Here is a 21,282-nt window from a genome sequence, read left to right as displayed (position 1 = left end):
TGTCTTTTTAAAACATTGGCACTTAATAAGTTTATCCTCTCATTTCTTTTATGATTCATTCTTCATTTGAAAGATTATTATTCAGTCTTTATGTAGTTTCTGTAAGTTTTATTTTTTTCTTGTTGATTTCTAATTTCAATCCACTATGATCTGATAAGATGCATGGGATAAGATTTTTTTTTTTTTTTTTTTGGTATTTGTTAAGACTTGCTTCATGTTCTAAAATATAGTCTATTTGGAAATGGTTCCATGGGCTACTGAGAAGAAAGCTGTTGGGTAAACTATTTTATAGGTATTTATTAAGTTCTTTTGATTTATAGTATCATTTAGGTCAGAAGTGTATTGATTTTTGTCAGAATGACCTGTCTCTTGTTGAGGGTTATTTCGAAATCACCAATTATTATTGTATTGATGTCTATATGGAACTTAAAGTTAGGAAGTTTTTGTTTTACATAATGAGGTACACCAACATTTGAGGCAAAAATATTTACTATTTTATCTTCTTGTTTAACAATGCGTAGTGGCCTTCCTTGTCTCTCTTTATTAATTTTTGCTTGAATTCTGCTTTTTCAGGTATGAAAATACATACTTCTGATTGTTTCCAGACTCCATTTGCATGGAATGTCTTTTCATTCTTTTACTTTCAGTCTGGGAATATCATTGCCTGTGAGTCTCTTGCAAATGATGTATGGTTGGGTTTCACTTTTTAATCCATTCTGCTAGTCGGTGTCTTTTATTGGAGTATTGAGACCATTTACTTTTAGAATTATTATGAAGAGATGTTTATTATTTCCAATCATTTGGTTTGTTTTATAAATTTAATTCATGCTTAATTTTTATTTGCTTAAATTGCTTTTCCGAAGTGCTTCATCCATTTGAGAGTTCTCTAGTTTTATTTTCTGTAGTGAAGGTTTAGTGGTTGTGAATTCTTTTAGTTTATTAGTCAGGCTTCTCTAGAGGAACAGAATCAACAGGAAGTATGATTATAAAAAGGGAATTTATTAGATTGACTTACACAACCAGAAGCTGGATCATCCACAATGGCTGTCTACAGCTGGAGAGCTGGAAGAACCAGCAGCTGCACAGTCCAAGATGCAGAAGTCCCAGAACAAGAAAGATCAACAGTGCTACCCTAGTTTGAGAACAAGGCTTCTGGAAACTACCTGGAGAATCACTGGCAGAGTCCACTTTGGAAGAGTGAAAAAGTGAGGATCACTTCCTGACAGTGGAACCCATTCAGGAAGAGCCGAGCTTGCATCTGCATCTGCTTCCTTGTTCTTCCAGCTTTTATTCCATCCAATTGGGCAGTGCTGCCCATGCTTTGGGAGGGTCTCCACTTCAGTTCCCATCCCACATTCCAGTCATTCCTAGATATACCCTTATTGACACATGCAGAAGCTTCTTAATCATTGGCATCTCTTAATCCAGTCAAGTTGACAATTCAAATTAACCATTACAATCCTTATCATACAAAGTTTTTATTTATTTTTCAATTCTGAATGATAAACTTTGCTAGATATAGCAACCTTGGCAGGCAGGTTTTGTTTTTTTTTTTTTTCAGAACTTGAATTATTTCATTTCAAGCCCTTTTGAATTTTAGTTTCTGAGTTGAGAAGTCTGAATTAAGTCTTATTGGTCTATTTGTAAATGTGATTTGACATTTTCCTTCTCGCTTTTAACATTCTATCCTTATTCTCTAGGATAGGCATATTGTTTATGAAGTTTCTTCGAGAGGATCTAGTTTGATCTTGTTTATTTGGGGTTCTACATGCATCCTGTATGTGGCTGTCCATCTCATTCCTAAGGTTTGAATATTTTTCTGATGTTATTTCGTTGAAAAGGTTATTAATGTCATTAGCCTGCATTTCTGTGCTATATTCTATCCCAATAACTCTCAGGTTTGTTCTTTTAATGTTGTTTCAGAGTGCTCATATGTTTTGATCACAGTATTTTATTTTTTCTTTACTGTCTACTGAGTCTTAAGCTCACATACCATCTGTTCAAGGCATTAAGTTTTGTTTTCTGTGTAATCTAGTCTGTTAGTGATACTTTCAAGTGAATTTTTCATCTTATTTTGTCTTTCATTTCTAGCAGTTCTAGAAAACTTTTTCACATTTTCTCTCTATTGAAATGGTCTTTCATCTCCTGTAATTGCTCCTCTCTTAATTTGTTCCTTACATCTTCTTTTAGCTTATTAACCTTTTAATAATTTTTAAATATCTTTTTCTAGAATTTCATTCCCTTCCATGTCTGTATGTTCCTTTGTTGGGAGATTATAACTTTTGTGGAGATATTTGTTTGCTAGCTTCCTCATGTCTTCAGAGGTCTTGGACTTGTGTTGCTCTGTTGAGATCATCTTCTTCCTCTTTCATGAGGATGTCCTTTGGTGTGTAGTCAATAACTCTTTTGTGGTAAGTCCTATATTGTTGTTACCTCTTAACTTCAACACATAGGCTTACGGTAATCCAAGTGTTAGTTTGTACTGCCATTGCTTCTCAGTTTGCCAATGCAGAACTGCTGATTTGATTTACTCTTTTGGAGCTACTGTTGTAACACTGTGAAATCTTCTGAGCCATCATTTTGAAATCTTTCTTTGATTTTGCTATGGAGTAACTGTACAAAAGTGGGACCTGACATTCCCCTCTAGTTGTTCCTGCTTGGGGCCTAATCATTTGTTTTGGTTTTCTTTTTCTTTTTTTCCTCCCTGATTCTGTGAGTTGAACTAGTGTTGAAACTTGAGAGGGTTACTTTATTTGTGGAGGAAGGTGCACTGTTCCTTTGAGTTGTGGGTCTAGTTTAACTGCAGAGTGTCTACCTTATGCACTTGTAGTGTTCCAGACCCTCTCTGAAGACAGGGAAACAACAGCAGCAACTAGAGATCAGTATGCAGCTTTGGAATAAATGGTGCCCACTATGATATGTACAGTGCTAATTACTGCAGAATAAGGAATAGCAGGGTCAGTATTTAACTACAGCAACAGCAGTAAATAAACATGAATGAGATCAAGCATTCAGCATATATCAGCTGTGCCCTTCATAGTACTGACAACTGCAACAACATGAATGGTAGAAGCAAGAATTATATAAAGTAAGTTTTTATTTACAGAGAGTAAAATTACAATCCATTAAAAGAAAAGAAAATGGGGTAAGAAGGCAAAAGAATGTTGAAAAAAAATTCTCAAAAAGTCATTAAAGGTAAAGCAGGAGAGAGATAGCAAATGATGGTTATAAAGGAGGAGGAGTTGAAAATAACTGAAATAATGAGGAAGAGAAAGAGAACAAGCGAATTTGGCTATTAAAGAGGGACAAAAGGAGAAAAGTAATAAAAAACAAACTAAAGTCAAACCCAAACAAATAAACAAAACTCTCTAACCCTCAAGTCAAAACTAGGCAAAATAACAAATGGATAAAGGAGAAAAAAATGATAAAAATGAAGAGAAAAAAGTGTGTGTGTGTGTGTGTGTGTGTGTGTGTGTGTGTATTCCATGAGCCAATCAGCATAGCTAGAACAAGCATGTACACACATTCACACTTGATTGAAAAAAAAAAAAAAAGAGAGAAGAAAGGAACAAGAAAAAAAAAACTTAATGAAAAGTGAAGGAATCATCTCTGCTGATGTGGTCAAAACTGTTGACAAGAATGGATGTTCACTGCCCATGCCATACTGTCCTCCTTTGTTTCTTCTTGGTCCAAGTACCCAGAGGTTGTTAAAACCATCTTCTTTGAGTTGCTAAATGCGAGCTAGAGTGGCCTGGGATGAAACTAGTTGTAGTAACTCTCAAGTTCCTTCTCAATAAGTAGGACAAAATAGGAAGTTGTGAAGATTGGAAATTTGTCCCTGCAACCTAGGTAGATGCATTCCCACGGTAGGGCTCATGAAGGTTTCTAAATGTGAAATTACAGGAGCTGGTGTTAGGATCTAACCAACCTTTAGAACTTTGTTGTGAGGTATCTGCCCTTATCTGCCCTAGAGAGAATAGCTTCACACATCCTTTTGCTGGGCAGATAGATGCCCATCACTGCTGGTCATCTGGGTCTTAGAGGCCTCCCACTCCTGGGGCAAAGCAACCAACAGAGTTGGTCTTGCACACTTCACTTTCCACAAATGTATTCTTCACAGGATAAAACCCTTACTGCAAAAGTACCCACCTGTCCAGTTTTTGAATTCTTCGTGGCTGATCCCATAAGCTGCTAACTCAAAGGGCTAGTGAGCTGCACTCCTTTCTGTATCCCTGGCCTGAGTCTCTTTAGTTGTAGTCTCTTTTGTGCCTTCTTCATTTGTGTGCCCCTGCCCCCAACCCCTGCCAGGCGAACTCCAGATCTCACTGGCAGGTGCTTGCCAGGACAGCCCATAAGGCTCCTTAAGAACTCCTGGGCTTCCTGCTATGGGTTCACTACAGGATTGCTCCCTGCCTTAGCTCTCCACTTTCCATCTGAGACCCATGGAACACTTTTCACACTAAGTTGCTGTGCTTCCTGTGGATCATTTAAATTGACTCCTTGTCTGTTCCACAGGTTCCCCCTGTGTCTTTTTTATCCCCCTATAGATTTTGTTTCTGTCTGGTTTACCCCTCCCTTCCATTGTAAACTGGTGCTATGGCATTGTTGGCTGGATTCTCACAGTGTTCTTTACTATCCTATGTTCAAAGCTCCCAAACATCTGTGTCTCTGTTATTTTGATATTGAACTTTAGTGTATTCTTTCTGTCACCACCTCACTGGGAAGCAGTATCCCTGCTACTTGAATCCCTAGCCACAGAGCAACTAGAAATTTGCACCCATCCTCTACTCCACCACCTTTTTTGAAAACAGCTGCGTTTTCTTCTAATCAGTTGACTGTGCTAACCCAAACCCTGCAGGAAATATGTGGTAGCTGTTATTTTTGTCTCAGACACTGGAACTTAAACAGTAATTCTGTATATTCATTAGTTCATTGGTTATTGATTTTAAACTGAGGGCCATATTTCTCTAGCATAACCAGGAAGTTTGAGCTTAAAGTTATATACCTTTTCCTTTAGTTTTAAAAGAAAGCAAAAGGCTGGAAGTAAAGTGTTAAAAAAAATCATCATTGTATTGTTCTGAAATAGCTGCAACTAAGTTTCATGGAGAATTTCCATTATTGAGGAGGAAAAGAGGAGACCAAGTTTTGTTGGAAGTTAATGGGGTGGGGAATAAAAGAAGTAATAGTACTAGTGTTCGTAGTAGGTGGAGTTGTGGTAATAGTAATTGTAGTAGCAACATTTCGCTTTAACTAATGGTAATCTTGTCAGCAAGAGCAGTCTCCAAACCCTTGTATTACTGGGACTGTTAGATCATCATTAACTAATAAAAGTAAAAAACGAAAACATGAATTTTGTGAACATGGAAACTCCATAAATGTAAGTTATTAATAAAGTCGTATTGGTTATTATTGTAGTTGCAGTAATATTAAATTATATCATTGAGTTGATTTCTTACTAGTTCACTAGAATAAGCTTAAATTTAGATGAACTAAGAATCAGTGTTAATAACTATTTAAAAGAACATTGAAATAGATATATTAGTTTTTCTTTGCTGTGATTTCATTTTTATTAATTATTATTTTGTTATTAAAACCAAATACTTTATATTGAGAAACAGTCTCTGAGTTTGAGAACTGTTGGTTTCTTAGACTGAACTTCTGTTAAGTTAGAATACATCTTTTTTATTTTTTATTTATTTATTTTTTTGGGGGTGCTGGGGCTCGAACCCAGGGCCTTATGCTTACAAGGCAAGCACTCTACCAACTTAGCTATCTCCCCAGCCCCTAGAATACATCTTAACGCAAAGAGTGAAAGGGTGAACCTGAGGGGCCTGTGACCTGGTAATAAGATGCTACTGTTTCTAGAGCATTTATAGCCTGATTATAAAGGAAATTCTAAAAAAATATAAAGTGTCTGATGAAACAGACTGACATTGTAAGGTGCCACTTAAATGAGTTAAATAGAGCTGTGATGTGGCCATGAATCCTGATAGTATGGTACATAAAGCTATGAGATTCTGAAATACTAGTAAGGAAAGAGAGAAGGAGGAATGAAGTTAGTGTTTTTCATTTTATAGTTGTAATGTTTTATCTTTACTTATTCTTTAACGCTCTTCCTTTCTTTATGTTGATCTGAAATTCTGTATCATTTTCCTTCTCTCTGAAGAACTTCTTTTACCTTTTTGGTTTTTGCAAGGTATGTATACTGACAGCATATTCTTCCCTTAAGTTTTGTCAGATAAACTCTTTATTTCCTTTTCACTTTTGAAGGATAATTTTGCAGGATATATGTATGATTCTAGGTTGGTGGGTTTTTTTCCCATCTCAACACTTCAACTCTTTCACTCTGACTTCTTCTTACTCTCATGGTTTCTGGGAAGTTGGATGTTGTTCTTATATTTGCTCTATTATAAGTAAAGTATCTTTTTTTACTCTGACTTCTTTCAAGATTTTTTTTTTGGTATCTTTGATTTTCTGCAATTTGAATATAATATGCTTAGATGTAGATTTTTTTGGTGAGAGAGCATTTGTCCTGTTTGGTGTTCTCTGAACTTCTTGAATTTGTGATTTGGTGTTCAAGATTAATTTAGGGGAATTTCTGTCATATTGCTTCAGATATTTCTTTGAAATATATATTTTCTTTGAAAGATATATTCTTTCTTTCTGATATTCTCATTACATGTATGTTATACCTTTTTAATTGTTCCACAAGCTGTTCTTATCCCCCCCCCCCCCCGTGTTGTTATTTTTCTTGGCTTTTCTGTTTGGGAAGTTTCTATTGACATATCCTGAAGCGCAAAGATTTTTTTCCTCAGCTGTGTTCAGTCTACTAATGAGTCCATCAAAAGCATTCTTCAGCTTTTTTGATTTCTGGTGCTTCCTCTTGATTCTACCTTATAATTTCTATATCTGCTTATGTTACCCATCTGCCCTCGCACATTCTTTTTCCATCACGGCCCTTACCTTATTAATTATATCTGTTTTAAATTCATGGTCTGATACTTCAGAGTTCAGTTCTGATGTTTGGTCTCACTTTTTAAATTGTGTCTGTGTATGTGTTCCTTTTAGAATGTTAGTATGCCTGGTAATCTTTTGTTGAAAGCTAGACATAATGTACTTGGTGAAAGGAACTCAGTAAACAGTGGTTTAGTAATACTATGGAAATATGGAATGAGAAAGGGGAAGCATTCTGTAGTCCTAGGATTAGATTAGTCTCAGTCTCTTAGTGAACCTATGCCCTTGGGCCATGAACTTCATAAGTGCCTTGTTCCTCATCCCCCCAGGTGAGACAGGGTAACTGTAGGGGACTGGAATTGGGTGTTTTCTTTTCCCTAGATAAGGTCAGGCTTTAGTAAAATAGTTTTTCTTGAAAGCATGACTTGTTAAGAGTAGTTGTATTTCAAAATAGTTACTTTTCATTTTTCTTTCCATAAGCCGTAGGGGTTTTTCTCCTGTCTTCACTGTGAGAACCTGGTTAGCTCCTGAAGATAAAATGAAAAAGGATGAGATTGCCCCACTCTTCTGAGTGATTGGATTCCCCTAGAGCTTTTAATTTCGCATACTTGTCCAAACTGACCTCCAGCAATCTATTGATTGCAGGTCGGTTTTTCCTGTGGGTCTCTGCTCCCAGAAGTTTTGCTTCTGTGTATCTCTGTCTCTCCTGTTTTTTTTTTTTTTTTTTTTTTATTCATTGTACACAAATGGGGTACAACTATTGTTTCTCTGTGGTTGTACATGAAGTAGAGTCCTACCATGCGTAATCATATGTGTACATAGGGTAATAATGTTTGTCTCATTCTATTATCTTTTCTTCCCCCCCCGCTCCCCACCCCTCATTTCCATCTATACAATCCATCCTTCTTCCATTCTTCCTTTACCTCCCCTTATCCACCCCCCATTTTGTATCATCATCCACTTATCAGAGAAATCATTTGGCCTTTTGTATTTTGGGGATTGGCTTATTTCACTTAGTATGATATTCTCCAACTCCATCCATTTACCTGTAAATGCCATGATTTTATTCTTGTTTATGGCCAAATAATATTCCATTGTGTATATATAAACAGTTTCTTTATCCATTCATCTATTGAAGGGCATCTAGGTTGGTTCTACAATTTAGCTATTTTGAATTGAGCTGCTATAAACATTGATGTGGCTGTATCACTGTAGTATGCTAATTTTAAGTCCTTTGGGTATAGGCCAAGGAGTGGGATAGCTGGGTCAAATGGTGGTTCCATTCCAAGTTTTCTAAGGAATCTCCACACTGCTTTCCAGAGTGGCTGCACCAATTTTCAGTCCCACCAGCAATGTATGAGTGCACCTTTTCCCCCACATCTCACCAACACCTTTTGTTACTTGTATTCTTGATAATAGCCATTCTAATTGGGGTAGGATGAAATCTTAGGGTAGTTTTAATTTACATTTCTCTTAATTACTAGAGATGTTGAACATTTTTTCATGTATCTATTGATTGCTTATAGATCTTCTGTGAAGTGTCTGCTCTTTTCCTTAGCCCATTTATTGATTGGGTTAGTTGTATTCTTGGTGTAAAGTTTTTTGAGTTCTTTATAGATTCTGGAGATCTGTGCTCTTTCTGAATTGTGTGTGGCAAAGATTTTATCCCACACTGTAGGCCCTCTCTTCACATTGTTGATTGTTTCCTTTGCTGAGAAAAAGCTTTTTAGTTTGAATCTATCCCAATTATTGATTCCTGCTTTGATTTCTTGTGCTTTGCTGGTCCTAAGCTGATACGATAGAGATTTAGACCTACTTTTTCTTCTGTTAGGTTCAGGGTCTCTGGTCTAATTCCTAGGTCCTTGATCCATTTTGAGTTGAGTTTTGTGCAGGGTGAGAGACAGGGGTTTAACTTCATTTTGCTGCATATGTATTTCCAGTTTTCCCAGCACCATTTGTTGAAGAGGTTATCTTTTCTCCATTGTATGTGTTTTGCACCTTTGTCTAATATGAGATAACTGTATTTATGTGGGTTTGTCTCTGTGTCCTCTATTCTGTACCATTAGTCTACCTGTCTGTTTTGGTGCCAATACCATGGCGTTTTGTTTCTATTGCTGTGTAGTATAGTTGAAGGTCTGGTATTGTGATTACCCCCTGCTTCACTCTTCCTGCTAAGGATTGCTTTAGCTATTCTGGGTCTCTTATTCTTCCAAATGAATTTCATGATTGCTTTCTGTATTTCTATGAGGAATGCCTTTGGGATTTTAATTGGAATTGCATTGAATTTGTATAGTGCCTTTGGTAGTATGGGCATTTTGACGATATTAATTCTGTCTATCCGAGAATATGGGAGATCTTTCCATCTTCCAAGGTTTTCTTTAATTTCTTTCTTTAGTGTTCTGTTTCTCATCGTAGAGGTCTTTCACCTCTTTTGTTAGATTGATTCCCAAGGTTTTTTTTTTTTTTTGAGACTATTGTGAATAGGGTAGTTTTCCTAATTTGTCTCTCCTGTTTTGAGAGCTACAGATTGCCTTGTGACCTCACTTCTCTGATGGATCTGTAAAGAGCTGTTCATTTTTCAATTTGTTCAGCTTTTTACTTGCTAAAACAGAATGGGGCCCAAGGCCACCACAAAAAAAAAAAAAAAAAAAAAAAACCAGAATGGGGATTTGTAGGCTCCTTACATGGTGCACCAGAAATTGGAAGTCTCGTAATATTTATCTTAATTATTATTTCAGCAAGCATAAGGTCAATATGACAGATATTATTATTGTTGTTTTCCTGATCTGAAACTGATGCTCATCAACTGCACCAGCTACGTAATTTAGAGAACCCAGTACAAAGTAAAAATCAGAGACCCATTGTTCAAAAAACAGGAAAAAGGTATCATTAAAGATAATAAAATATAAAGCTTTTCCCTTTCTTCTCAAGACTCTTAACTTGTCAAAATGTCTTTGTTAATATTGTTCTGAGTAAAGAGAAACTAAAATTTCAAGTTTAATATGAATTTCTCATTTACTTTTATATTATACAGTGTTAATTGTAAATATAAGAATGTTTAACTCGTGTATAGAATCACCAAAATTGTAGTTTGTATTCTTAGTTTGCATGTGTGGGTTTTGTTCTTACCAGAAGAGTGGGAATGTGCACAAAATTACCTCTACCTATTTTTGGGGCAGGGAGTATTTTTTGTTTTTGGTATCCGGATTGAACCCAGGGGTACTTAACCACTGAACTACGTCTCCAGCCCTTTTTTTATTTTTTATTTTGAGACACAGTCTCGCAAGTTGCTTAGGCCTTTACTAAGTTTCTGAGGCTAGCTTTGAACTTAATGTCCTGCTGCCTCAGCCTCCCAAGCTGCTGGGATTATAGGCATGTACCACCACCCCCAGCTAACTCTATTATTTTAATTTTACTTCTTGATACATACCTATTCTTTCAGATCTTTTACGTTTGGTTCACTGATGAGTAAAGAACTAAAAGGAAAAGAAACTGTTGGTTGCCCATTCTCTTTTCTTTTCTGATGTTATTTTTACTGTTGGTTAGTTACAGGGAAGTGACATGAGTTAGAGAATTTTTTGTTTTTTCTTATTACTTAGAATACTATAACCTCCTTTCTGCTTTTGTAGCATGATCTGATTGAAACAGAAAACATGATTCTTGGAACTATCCGGATTTCTACTTACCCTGTTACATGGCTAATAAACTTAACTTCATATTCGCTTGGAGTCTATGTTAGTTGACTTTCCATCACTCTGGCACAATGCCTCAGAGAAATCAACTTGGGGAAAGATTTATTTTGGCTCAGAGTTTCAGTCCATGTTTGACTGACTGTTGATTTTAAACTGTGGCAAAGCAGAACATTATGACTGGAACACCTGGTGGATCAGTGCTACTCACCTCCTGGTGGCTAGGAAGGGAGAGTAAAGGTTCGGGTGTGGGGGAGAGGGAGAGAAGAAGGTTGAGAGGAAGAGAGAGAAAGAGAAAGAGAAAGACTAGGGACAAAATATACCTTTCAAGGGCATGATCCCAGTGACCTGTTTCCTCCAACTAGGTCCCACCTCCTGAAGTTTACCACCCAATAGTCCATTAAGCTATGAATACACAAATGGATTCATTTGCTCATGAAGTCAGTTCCTTATGATCCATTTGCCTCCCAGAGACCTTATCTCTGAAGACTACTGCACTGGATACTAAGCCTTCAAAACATGAGCTTTTGGTGTGTGTTGGAGGGGCATTCAAGATCCAAACCATAACACAGTCTCTCATTGCAGTTCTGTGCCTGGTGTGCATGGTGAGCACAATATGCAAATAGACAACAAAGAATGGTGGAGACACACATAATTGCATTTACCTCCTGTGCTTAACCTTACATTCCATTGTCCAATTAGATTTACAAAACTCATATTTTATTTAGTTATTTTATTATTTTATTAGAGTATTGTAGTTGAACCATAGTAGTTGTATTCATTTTGACAAAATCATACATGCATGGAAGTTGATTTATTCCATTCAGTTTTAGTTTTACCCTCTGTTTTCCTTTCCCGTCTCCCTACCCCATTCTCCTTTCTCTACTCTATTGATCTTCCTGTCACTCATTTATTTATTTATTTTCAGTTGGTACTTTCTACATATACATAAAGTTGAAATTGTCCATTCTATATTTACATATGCACATAGCATGATTTTGTTAAATTCATTTCACATTTCCTACCCTTTCCAATTCCTTCTCCCTTCCTCTGGATCTTCTACTCCACTGATCTTCCCTATGTCTTTATGATATCCAATCCACCCACTCCTCTTTTCCCTTTTTCACTATTGCTTCCACATGAGAGAAGACATTCAACCCTTGATTTTCTGAGTCTGACTTAGTTCACTTAGCATGGTATTCTACATTTAACATCCATTTATCAGTAAATGCCATAATTTCATTCTTTATAGCTGAGTAAAACTCCATTGTGTATATATATATATATATATATATATACTGCATTTTCTTAATCCACTTGACGGGCAACTGGGCTGATTCCATTATTTGACTGTTGTGAATTGTGCTGTTATAAACATTGAAGGGGCTGTGTCACTATAGTATGCTGATTTTATTTTTTTGGTTTCATTTCTTTTTGGATAAATACCAAGGAGTGAAATAGATGGGTCATAGAGTGGTTTCATTCCTAGTTTACAAAATACATATTAAGTGGTAAAATGATTAAGAATTTCAAGATGGTAGTAGCTCATACTAAACTTAGCATGGGAGTTCTGTGGGACTACATAGGTTGCATACCATGAAACTGAACCTGCTAAGAAGTATTAAATGACTCGTTCAAAGTCACACAGCTGGGGAGTATCCAAACTGGGTTTAAACTGAGGAGTCTAATTTTTCTTTCATAGTTGCACTCATAAGTGATAATTTTCAAAAATTACTCTCATTCTCCTTTACTGCAGACCTCCAGAATGCTATGTAAAACAAGATTAACAATAGTGAGTCCAGGAGTATAGCTCAGTGTTCAAGCCAGTTTTTAAAGTTTGGGAACTATGTGTTATTCATCATTTTATTGCCAGTGCTTACTAGTCCTGGCACATGATTTTAAAATGCCCTCCCACAACCACTACTAGCTGTCAATTATGAAGCAGTTATGTGCCAGCCACTGTCAAAGTGTTTCTCTTTATATTTTGCTTAATCCCCCCCCAATCATGTAGTCAACCCTTCATATCTGTGGGTTCTGCTTTCTTAGATTCAGTGAACCATATATGGATAATACAATGTATTCACACACACATATAGTGGCTATAATGACTGTATTGAACATTTACACATATTTTTCTTGTCATTATATCCTAAACGATACAGTATTAACACCTATTTGCATAACACTGACTTTTCATTAAAGTATTGTAAGTAATCTAGAGATGATTTAAAGTTTGAGAGAATGTGGGTAGGTCATATGCAAAACTGTGCCATTTTATGTGAGGAACTTTAGCACCCAAAGATTTTGGTATCTGAGTGAAGTTCTGAAATAATCCCTCACAAATATTGTGGGACAACTATTATTTTAAGGAAACTTTTATTAAGGGTAGTCATTCAGTGTTTGTGTTGAATAATGAGGAACTTTGCAGACCCAGTTTATAAAACACTATAGGTCATTCTTTGAGAAGTTGTACAAGCTAATGAACAACAAGATTAGAAATGGCCAAATGCCTGACTTTTAGAAGGAAAACGTAAGTGGATTATGAATTCAGTGTCATTGAACTTGACATGGATTCTGTGCAGAATTCAAATGGATTTTGTTAATGGCTTACTGCTTTTTTCCAGATTTTATCAGCACTTTAGTTGTCTGCATGGTTTCCCTAAGTATAGCTCCTATCAGATCGATAAACTTGGTCTTACATGAGCTATTCTAAGGTTCTTAGTTATACTTGTGGTCATGACAGGTAGGCTTAAGGATTAGATAGTAGAAGAGATTGTGAGCAGAATGGACAGCTGTACTCAGAGAAGTCCAGTTAATAGAATTGATACCAGTATAGGGGGAGTTCTCTGATATTTTCTCAGGCTTAGACTCTGTTTTGTTTTGTTTTTTTTTCCTTCAGCATTTTTATTAACTGAGTATATCCATGTCACCTTATTTGAATTTTTAAATGACATAGCAATAAAGATTAGTTAAGACATCAATTGACAAAATTCCTCAGTTGGTATTAAATATAATTTTTTAAATGGATAAAAGAAAATATCAGAATTTTAGATGACCCAAGATTTCATATGAATTAGTGAGCTGCTGTGGCTTCTAAGAAGGTCAATTCCCCACTTTCATTCCTCCATTTGTTTTATTCATGTCTGTGACATGGAGAATATGCATAAGTGGTGAATGTTGAAAGTTAGCTGAAGAGGAAGCTTTCTAATATTGAGAATTACCCAAACATAGAACATGCTGCATCATCATATCCAATGATTCCATAACACTGGCAAGTTTCCTTAGAGAATGAATATAGAAGAGAGATGTTACAGTGGTGTTTTATGAATCTTATAATGAATTGATTAAATGGCTTCAAAGCTCCTTCCAGTTCTGATATTAATATAAATCTTTGATACTTCTCTAGCCCCATGAAATTTGTTTGTGATAGTAGTATTCCTAGGCCTTGTGGGGATATTTACTTAAAGTTATCAATATGGTTGGGAAATAAAATATAGATTGCAACTGAATTCAGACCCTAAAAGTAGAATTTAAGAATATTAAATTCAATAACAATATACTTTGTATAGACGAGTTTAATGTAAAAAAGGTCTATAAGTACAATATAAACAATAATAAAGAAGATAAAGAAACTAATAAGATTCTAAAATAAATGAGGCATGGAGAGTAATGTGCAAGATTATTTCTCACTTAAAATTATTTTAAACAATATTATTATATAAGTCAGTTGTGAAAGCACACATGGAGAAATACATATGTAGTAATTCTGGCTGCCAATCTAGAATAGGAATGTAAGACAGTTATTTTTATTAAGGGGTTAAAATGAGCAAACAGCGTGGTAATATATTCATTGAATTTTTTCTACTTGTATAGTAGTATATAAATGATGTACAGCCCAGAAGCTTTTAAGAAACTCATTATTCATGAGTTTTTACTAACAATTTTAGTAAAGGTTAAATTTGCCACGAAGACTTTAGCAGATACTCAGATAAGATAGTATTCTTGGAACCATATGTTGCTGAGTAACTATTCGAAAATACATTTCCAATTTCAAGTTCTACTGATGTGACAGATTAATGCTACCCTTCTAAAGCATGGCTCTGCAACCATAATGCCTTGCAACGGTTATGGTCAGATTTTTCTTCCTTATTACCGAACATATGTACTACACATGTCCCTAGAAGTTATATCTTTGTTTTTCACTACTCACTCTGAAAATTGATGGCCTGTCTAAATACTAGCTCTAGTTGGCAATTTAGGTCCTTCCATAAAGATAAAATTAAAATGTAAGAATTCATCTTTTATTACTACTTTTCACTTAGATCTATAGGTTAGTCAGATATATCCACCAACTAGTGTTCTTCTTTTGGTGGCTTTATCAACTTTTACCTGTTAGACTTCTTCCTATCTTTACTACACACCTGACAGTAAATGTCACTACCTTTATCTTCATTACATTTCTACCCATTCCATGACAACCATCACCTGTGAATTTCATAGCATTTTTTACCTTTAATGTGGTCTTATAGTCTACCTTGAATTAAAATTATTTGCATACTTACCTTGATTTTCTATCAGACTGTGATTCCATTATTGCAGTTTCTCTTTTTATCATTGGAAGAAAAATATGTATGAGTTGTTAAGCATTGGGTAAATAAAAAGTGGATATCCCTTATTTGAAATGCTTGGGACCAGAAGTATTTCAGATATTTTTTGGATTTGGGAATATTTGCATATATGTAATGAAATATCTTGAGGATAAACTCAAAGTCTAAACATAAAATTCATTTATGTTTCATATACATCTGATACATATAGAATAGAGGTGATTTTATATGTTTAATAATTTCATGCATGAAACAAAGCTTATGTATTACAGCTGAAAAGTAAGGGTCTTTTTCTCTTGGGGTTGCCGAATGAAACCATGTTCTGTACCTGTGTTTTTACTGCAATCTGTCATATGAGGTTAGATACAGAATTTTCCATTTGTAGTGTCAGTGTTGACAATCAGAGTTTTAGATTTGGGAGCATTATGGATTTTTGGATTAAAGATACTTAACCTGTTTGTTTTTTAAGCTAATTTGTGATAGATTGTTAGGCAAAAAACCCCGTGGTGCAGGAGAAGAAGCCCTATCAAGAGATTAACCTCTCTTACTATAGCCATCTGTGGAACCTTTGGACAAATTATATGACTTAAATTTGTTTAATTTTAAAATGAGAATTGAATATAATAGATATGTGTTCCTTATAGGTATATGATTCTGTGAATATTAAAGGAAATTAATTATAGATAAATTAATTTGAGATTAGTAATTTTTAAAAGAAAATTTTGAATAACTACCTCTAGAACCTAGAAAGTTGTATAGCTACCCTGTTCTTATAATATGTAACATGTATCTACATTAACTGGCCAAAGAATCATGAACCTCATTCTAGAGATTGTTATGTCTTATATTTAAAGATGTGGGAAATGGTGGTAAATGTAGGAGTTGCAAGCTAAATAATCATATTCTGTGGAGTAGCATTATGCATCACAAAATGATTGGGTAGTAAAGCTTCTGCTAATAAAACCTTTAATAATATGAATAAGACATCTGCTTAATGTGAATTTAAGGAAATTACATTTTATAAAATTGCTTTACTAAAGTAGACCTGTGTTCTTGCTTGTTAGAAAATTTTGCTTAGTAAATGACAGATTGCCCAATTTTATGCACTCACAGTTGACTGCATTCTTCACTAATTAAAAGGTAAATCTCTATGTGATATTTTAGTAGTAGGAGGATTTAAAGTCGAATGATTCTATACGTATCATTTATCATGTCTGAGGTGAATGTGAAATATTGAAAAGGGTATCAGTTATGTAGGGAAGATGTGGTTAACAAGATATTGACATTGTATTACCATAGTTAGTAATCCCTACTCAAATTTCCTAACAAGATAATAGCACTTTTATTCTTAAATATTTGACTTCAAGATATTATGTGCTTTTTATTTATATGAGAGCTATATATTTAAATAATTTTATCTTGTTATTCTTTGCAAAACACAACAGAATTGGTGTGCTGGGGAACAAAGGTACAAATTACTAGAAAATATTTAATGAATATCACTGTGTTCTTGAAGAACTTCGACATGATCCTGAAGATTTTTTCATTTTAGAAGAACTTTGTTAGGAAGTTATAATCTATTACACAACTGTTTGTTAACAAATGTGTTTAATTGAAATACCTTTTGGAAATTTGTTTAATTTTCTGAATGTCAGCAGTGTCTTAAAACAAAAAAGAACAATCCACAAATATGCTTTGTTGTAGAAACTCAGTAGACTTAAGAGTGGTCATAAGACAGAATTTTAGGGTGAGCACAGGATACTGCTTCTCCTTTCTTGATAAAGCCACGTTAAAAGCCATTGCATTGCCTTGATGCTATAGATATTATAATGAGGAGCAATAAGAAAATTGTTCTTAGCTTGATAATATTAAATGTTTGATTTTTGAAATGCTAAATTATTCGATGTGGTAAGGAAAAGAGAACATTCCAGCTGTCTCTTCCTGTTTCAGTAACTAAGCCCATTTATAAATGTCCTCCTCAGTTAAAACTGAGTGGCAGTCTTGTCAACTTTTATAATATGGCAGTATTGAGCAACCCTAGCAGTGGACAGGATTTAATGACTGGAAGTGGGAGATTTTAGAAATAGGCTTTGTTCCTCAATTTAGTGGTGAGAATTTAGGTTTAAATGTTCAATGAAATGGAATAAAGCACAACACGTAGGTATTTAAAAATTTTTAAACAAATTTCAAGTCTATGTGTATACCATCGTATTAGAGGATTGCACATTGTAGGGTTTTCTAAACCCACATACTGGCAATATATAAGCTAAAATTTTCTTAATACTTGAGTGTGTATTTTTGGAAATCATTACTCATCCTATGACAAAGAAAAGAAATACTTTCTCCCGTCATTTTACAAAGATTTGTAAAAAAGTAAGTATAGTATAAAAGAGAATTTTCAATTTTTATTAGAACATCGTTCAAGGAAATTTTATAAAAAATTAGTGTCTTTTTATGGTTATTCAGCTGTAAAAGATCAAGTAGTTATTACTCTGTCTAGAATTTTATGAAGATTCCTTTTATCTATATAGTGCGGTACTTTGATATATTCTTGAATGTTTCAAAAAATAAAAGAGATTGATTTCTTAGTTTACATTTATGAATAAAGAAGAGTATCACCTGATTTGTAGCTCTCACTAATGTATATAGGTTAAACTTGGATTACTGTGAAGACATGAAGAAGTAATCTACAAAACTGCCTTTGCTACACATTGATGAGTTCAAGTTATAGCCTTAGCATGATTTGAAGATGGACAAATATAAGCTTTCAAAGTGGGACAAATTATCAGATGCTAATTCTAAGGGTAATTTATGTCTGAATTGTTGAAATTTATCTAGAATAGCCAGCTCTGTTTGTAGTAGTAAGGGTTAGGTCATAGACATTCCTCACTGCTACTTGGACCCATTATAGGAACAAAGAAACAGACTGTCTTTAGTGCAGTGTTTTTCAACCCATGACTCTGGTAAGAAGTGCATTTTACTTTATGTCCAGATTTATGTTCACATGTATGTGCAGATGTGCAAAACAGATATTCATGCACTTACCTTTACTTTGTATGGTACACTCTATATTTTCTATTTTTTCCCACCCACCACCCACTTTAAAAAAAAAAAAAATGCCTGATTTTCTAGTTGTGGTTCATAAAACAAATTCCCAAATCTGCTAGTGGGCCACACCTGCAATTTGACAAAACTGTTAAAGACATTCCCTTATTGTTGCCCTATAATTTCTCTTTATCTTATACAACTATACATATGTTCTCTATTAGGCAATTTCCTGTGAAAAAGTGATTGATGAACACCCATTTGAATTAGGATGCAGTTGGACTATAAGTAAGAAGAAAACTCTAAGGAAACAGATGTGTGGACATCTAGAAGGAAAGATACTTGCCAGATTTTTTGTAGTAGTTCTATAGGTGGGAGTCAGAATAACTGGATGACTAGGCATAAAACCCACTCCCACAATATGAATACATGTCTACTCTAGCTCCTGATATTATTTTGAAAATACTTTGCCTAAGCAGATACTGGATGTTTAAAATTAAAAGAATAGATAATGTGGAATGGATTATGTTAAACTTATAAAAATTATATATAGTTACAGGGTTTAGGGTTTTGTTTTTTTTTTTGAGGAGGTATTAAAGAATAGATATCTGTGTGGTGCATACCTATAATTGCAGCTATCTGGGAGGTTGAGGCAGGAGGATCACAAGTTTGAGGCTGCCTGGGCAACGTAATGAGAAGCTGTTGGGATGATGCCTCAAAATAAAAAAGGGCTATAGCTCAGTGGTAAAGCATCCCTGGGTTCAATTCAGTGTAAAAAAAATATATATATATATGTGTGTGTGTGTGTGTGTATACACACATATACACATGCAGTATATATATATATATATATATATATAGATAGATAGATAGATAGATATAGATTCATCCTTGATGGTAGGCTACTTAGTAAAAAATTACCCAACAAAACAGTAGTAACTGAAAAGTAAGGTGAATACATTTTCTGAAAAATTACACATCAGTAAAAAGTAAAAAAAAAACAACAACTCATATAACAAGTTCTGAATCCTTTAAGTAGTGATAGTAGAAATCATCTTATAGGAATGGTTTGAGAATTGAATGAGTAAATGAATGTTTTGTTTTCTTATATTGATTTCAGAACTGAGAATGCAGTACCTGTGGGACTTTTCATCATGTCCTATATAATACTTTTTTTTTTTTTTTTTTAAGAAAGAGTTTGGAATGTATAACCATTACCTGGACTTCTGAGAACTAGAATAATATTATATTGAAAAATTAATTAATTATGTAGATTCAGGAAGAAGACATATCAAATAACATTCCATTGTGCTTTTCTGGGTATATTGGTGATTCCAGTAGTGTGGATGATGGGACTCCCAGTGTGTTCATGAAGACTCCAAGGCCTTCCCCAACCTCTGCTAACTGGAGTACATTAAGAATAGCTAGGAAATAATTAGGAAATACATTTGTTCAAAAAGTGTAATTACACATTAGGGGTGTAATGTTAAGAACAGTTATATTAAGAGTTAAATTTGAATATCCACTATTTTGGGGTCCCAGTGTATAAGAACTGTCCTTTTAAGTTTAAGGATCATGTTTATTAGAATGTAGCTCAGCGATAGAGTGCTTGTCTAACATGCATAACGCCCTGGGTTCAGTCCCCAGCACCACAAAAAGGAATAAAAGAAAAAATACCGTGTCTACTTGTTTTTTATATGATAAACACATTAAACTTCATTCACCGTGTTTCATATGCGTCATTAACTTTACCAAAAATGTGCATAATAAATTGGGAATTAAAAGGTTCATTTAAGAAAAATTAATAAATCTAATTGTTTACTTCAAAAGCTGCAGAAGAAAGAAGATCAACAATTGGAGCCTAAAAAAAGTACCAGCCCTAAAAAAGCTACAGAACCCACTGTTGATCTTTTAGGACTAGGTAAGTAATAAACAGTGAAAGCCACAATTAGAGAGTAAAACAATTGAAATCTTTACTTGAAATGAATATAAAGGTTTTATCTTCATTATACCAAAAGGTACCTGTTAACTGAATTTGAAAATGGTATGACTAGTTTGCTGAATTCCCAAGGAAAGGAAATCTTTAATAAGGGAGCCAGTGTCTGTCAGTACTGTCTTCACTGAAACACAAGTAATGAGTTCCTTAGGGGAAAAAGAGATATCAAAGTAATCTTCAAAGGCTTGGTAGATGTGACATTTTAACATTTAAAATAAGGAGTAGGTTTTTTTTTCTTCTTCCTTTCTCCACCCCTCCCCCATACTCTCCCCCTTTCATTCCTCTTTTCCCCTTATATCCTTCCTTCCCTCTCGCAATTATTTTAGTTTAGTGATGATAAGGGTTTTACCCACACAAAATAATTCTGGGGTAGTTTTGTTGTAAAATATTCAGGTTAAAACTTAAGTTTTGTTTAACCTATTCAACATATTTTTTATCTGAATCCAATGGTTACATTCATATTATATATCTGATGACAGTGAGAAATACTCATTTTAATTTAATGTCCTATTTGTTTTAATGGCTAACAGATATATATATATTGTATGCATGTTGATGTATATTGTAAACAGGCTTTCATTCAAGGTATGCTATACTATGCTCATCTGGGGATATTGTCAACCTTTTTTTCCTACACTTTTATTCTTTCTTAAAGAATTGGCTCAATAAATGTTTATTTCTATTAATATCTGGGTCTTGGAGTAGTAATTAATTTTAAAAGTATTTGTTTCGTTTTGAGAAAGATTAACAAAGGAAAAGAAAGGCAGTTGAACAGTAAAGTTAAATTTCATATAGTACTTTTCAAAAACTCATTTTGATTCTTATTGAGTCAGTTGTTTTCTCTTTTAAGAATTACAGTTGAATGTTTTATTCATTTCTTTGAAGCTGGTATATCATACAAACATACTCCCTGAAGGTCAAATTCTTTTATGATAGTGAAAAAATAACTGTAATCTTAAAACTAGGACTTTGGTCCAATCCAGGAGCTCTA

The 21,282-nt window shown here is 34.4% G+C and overlaps 1 protein-coding gene across 4 annotated transcripts in view; it reads left to right on the top strand.

The window, feature by feature from the left end:
- Positions 1-21,282, top strand: part of Smap1 (small ArfGAP 1) — a 184,160-nt gene that overhangs the window by 141,207 nt on the left and 21,671 nt on the right. For all 4 annotated transcript variants that reach the window (XM_047557844.1, XM_047557843.1, XM_047557845.1 and 1 more), the window contains one exon: positions 20,126-20,216. In XM_047557844.1, the coding sequence (XP_047413800.1) occupies positions 20,126-20,216 (91 nt within the window). The remainder of the gene's footprint in view (positions 1-20,125; positions 20,217-21,282) is intronic.

This window comes from Sciurus carolinensis, chromosome 7 (assembly GCF_902686445.1).
Source record: "Sciurus carolinensis chromosome 7, mSciCar1.2, whole genome shotgun sequence".
In the NCBI taxonomy this organism is placed as follows: domain Eukaryota; kingdom Metazoa; phylum Chordata; class Mammalia; order Rodentia; family Sciuridae; genus Sciurus; species Sciurus carolinensis.
Note: the sequence above shows the minus strand (reverse complement) of the source record. Positions and strands in the feature narration are given on the sequence as shown.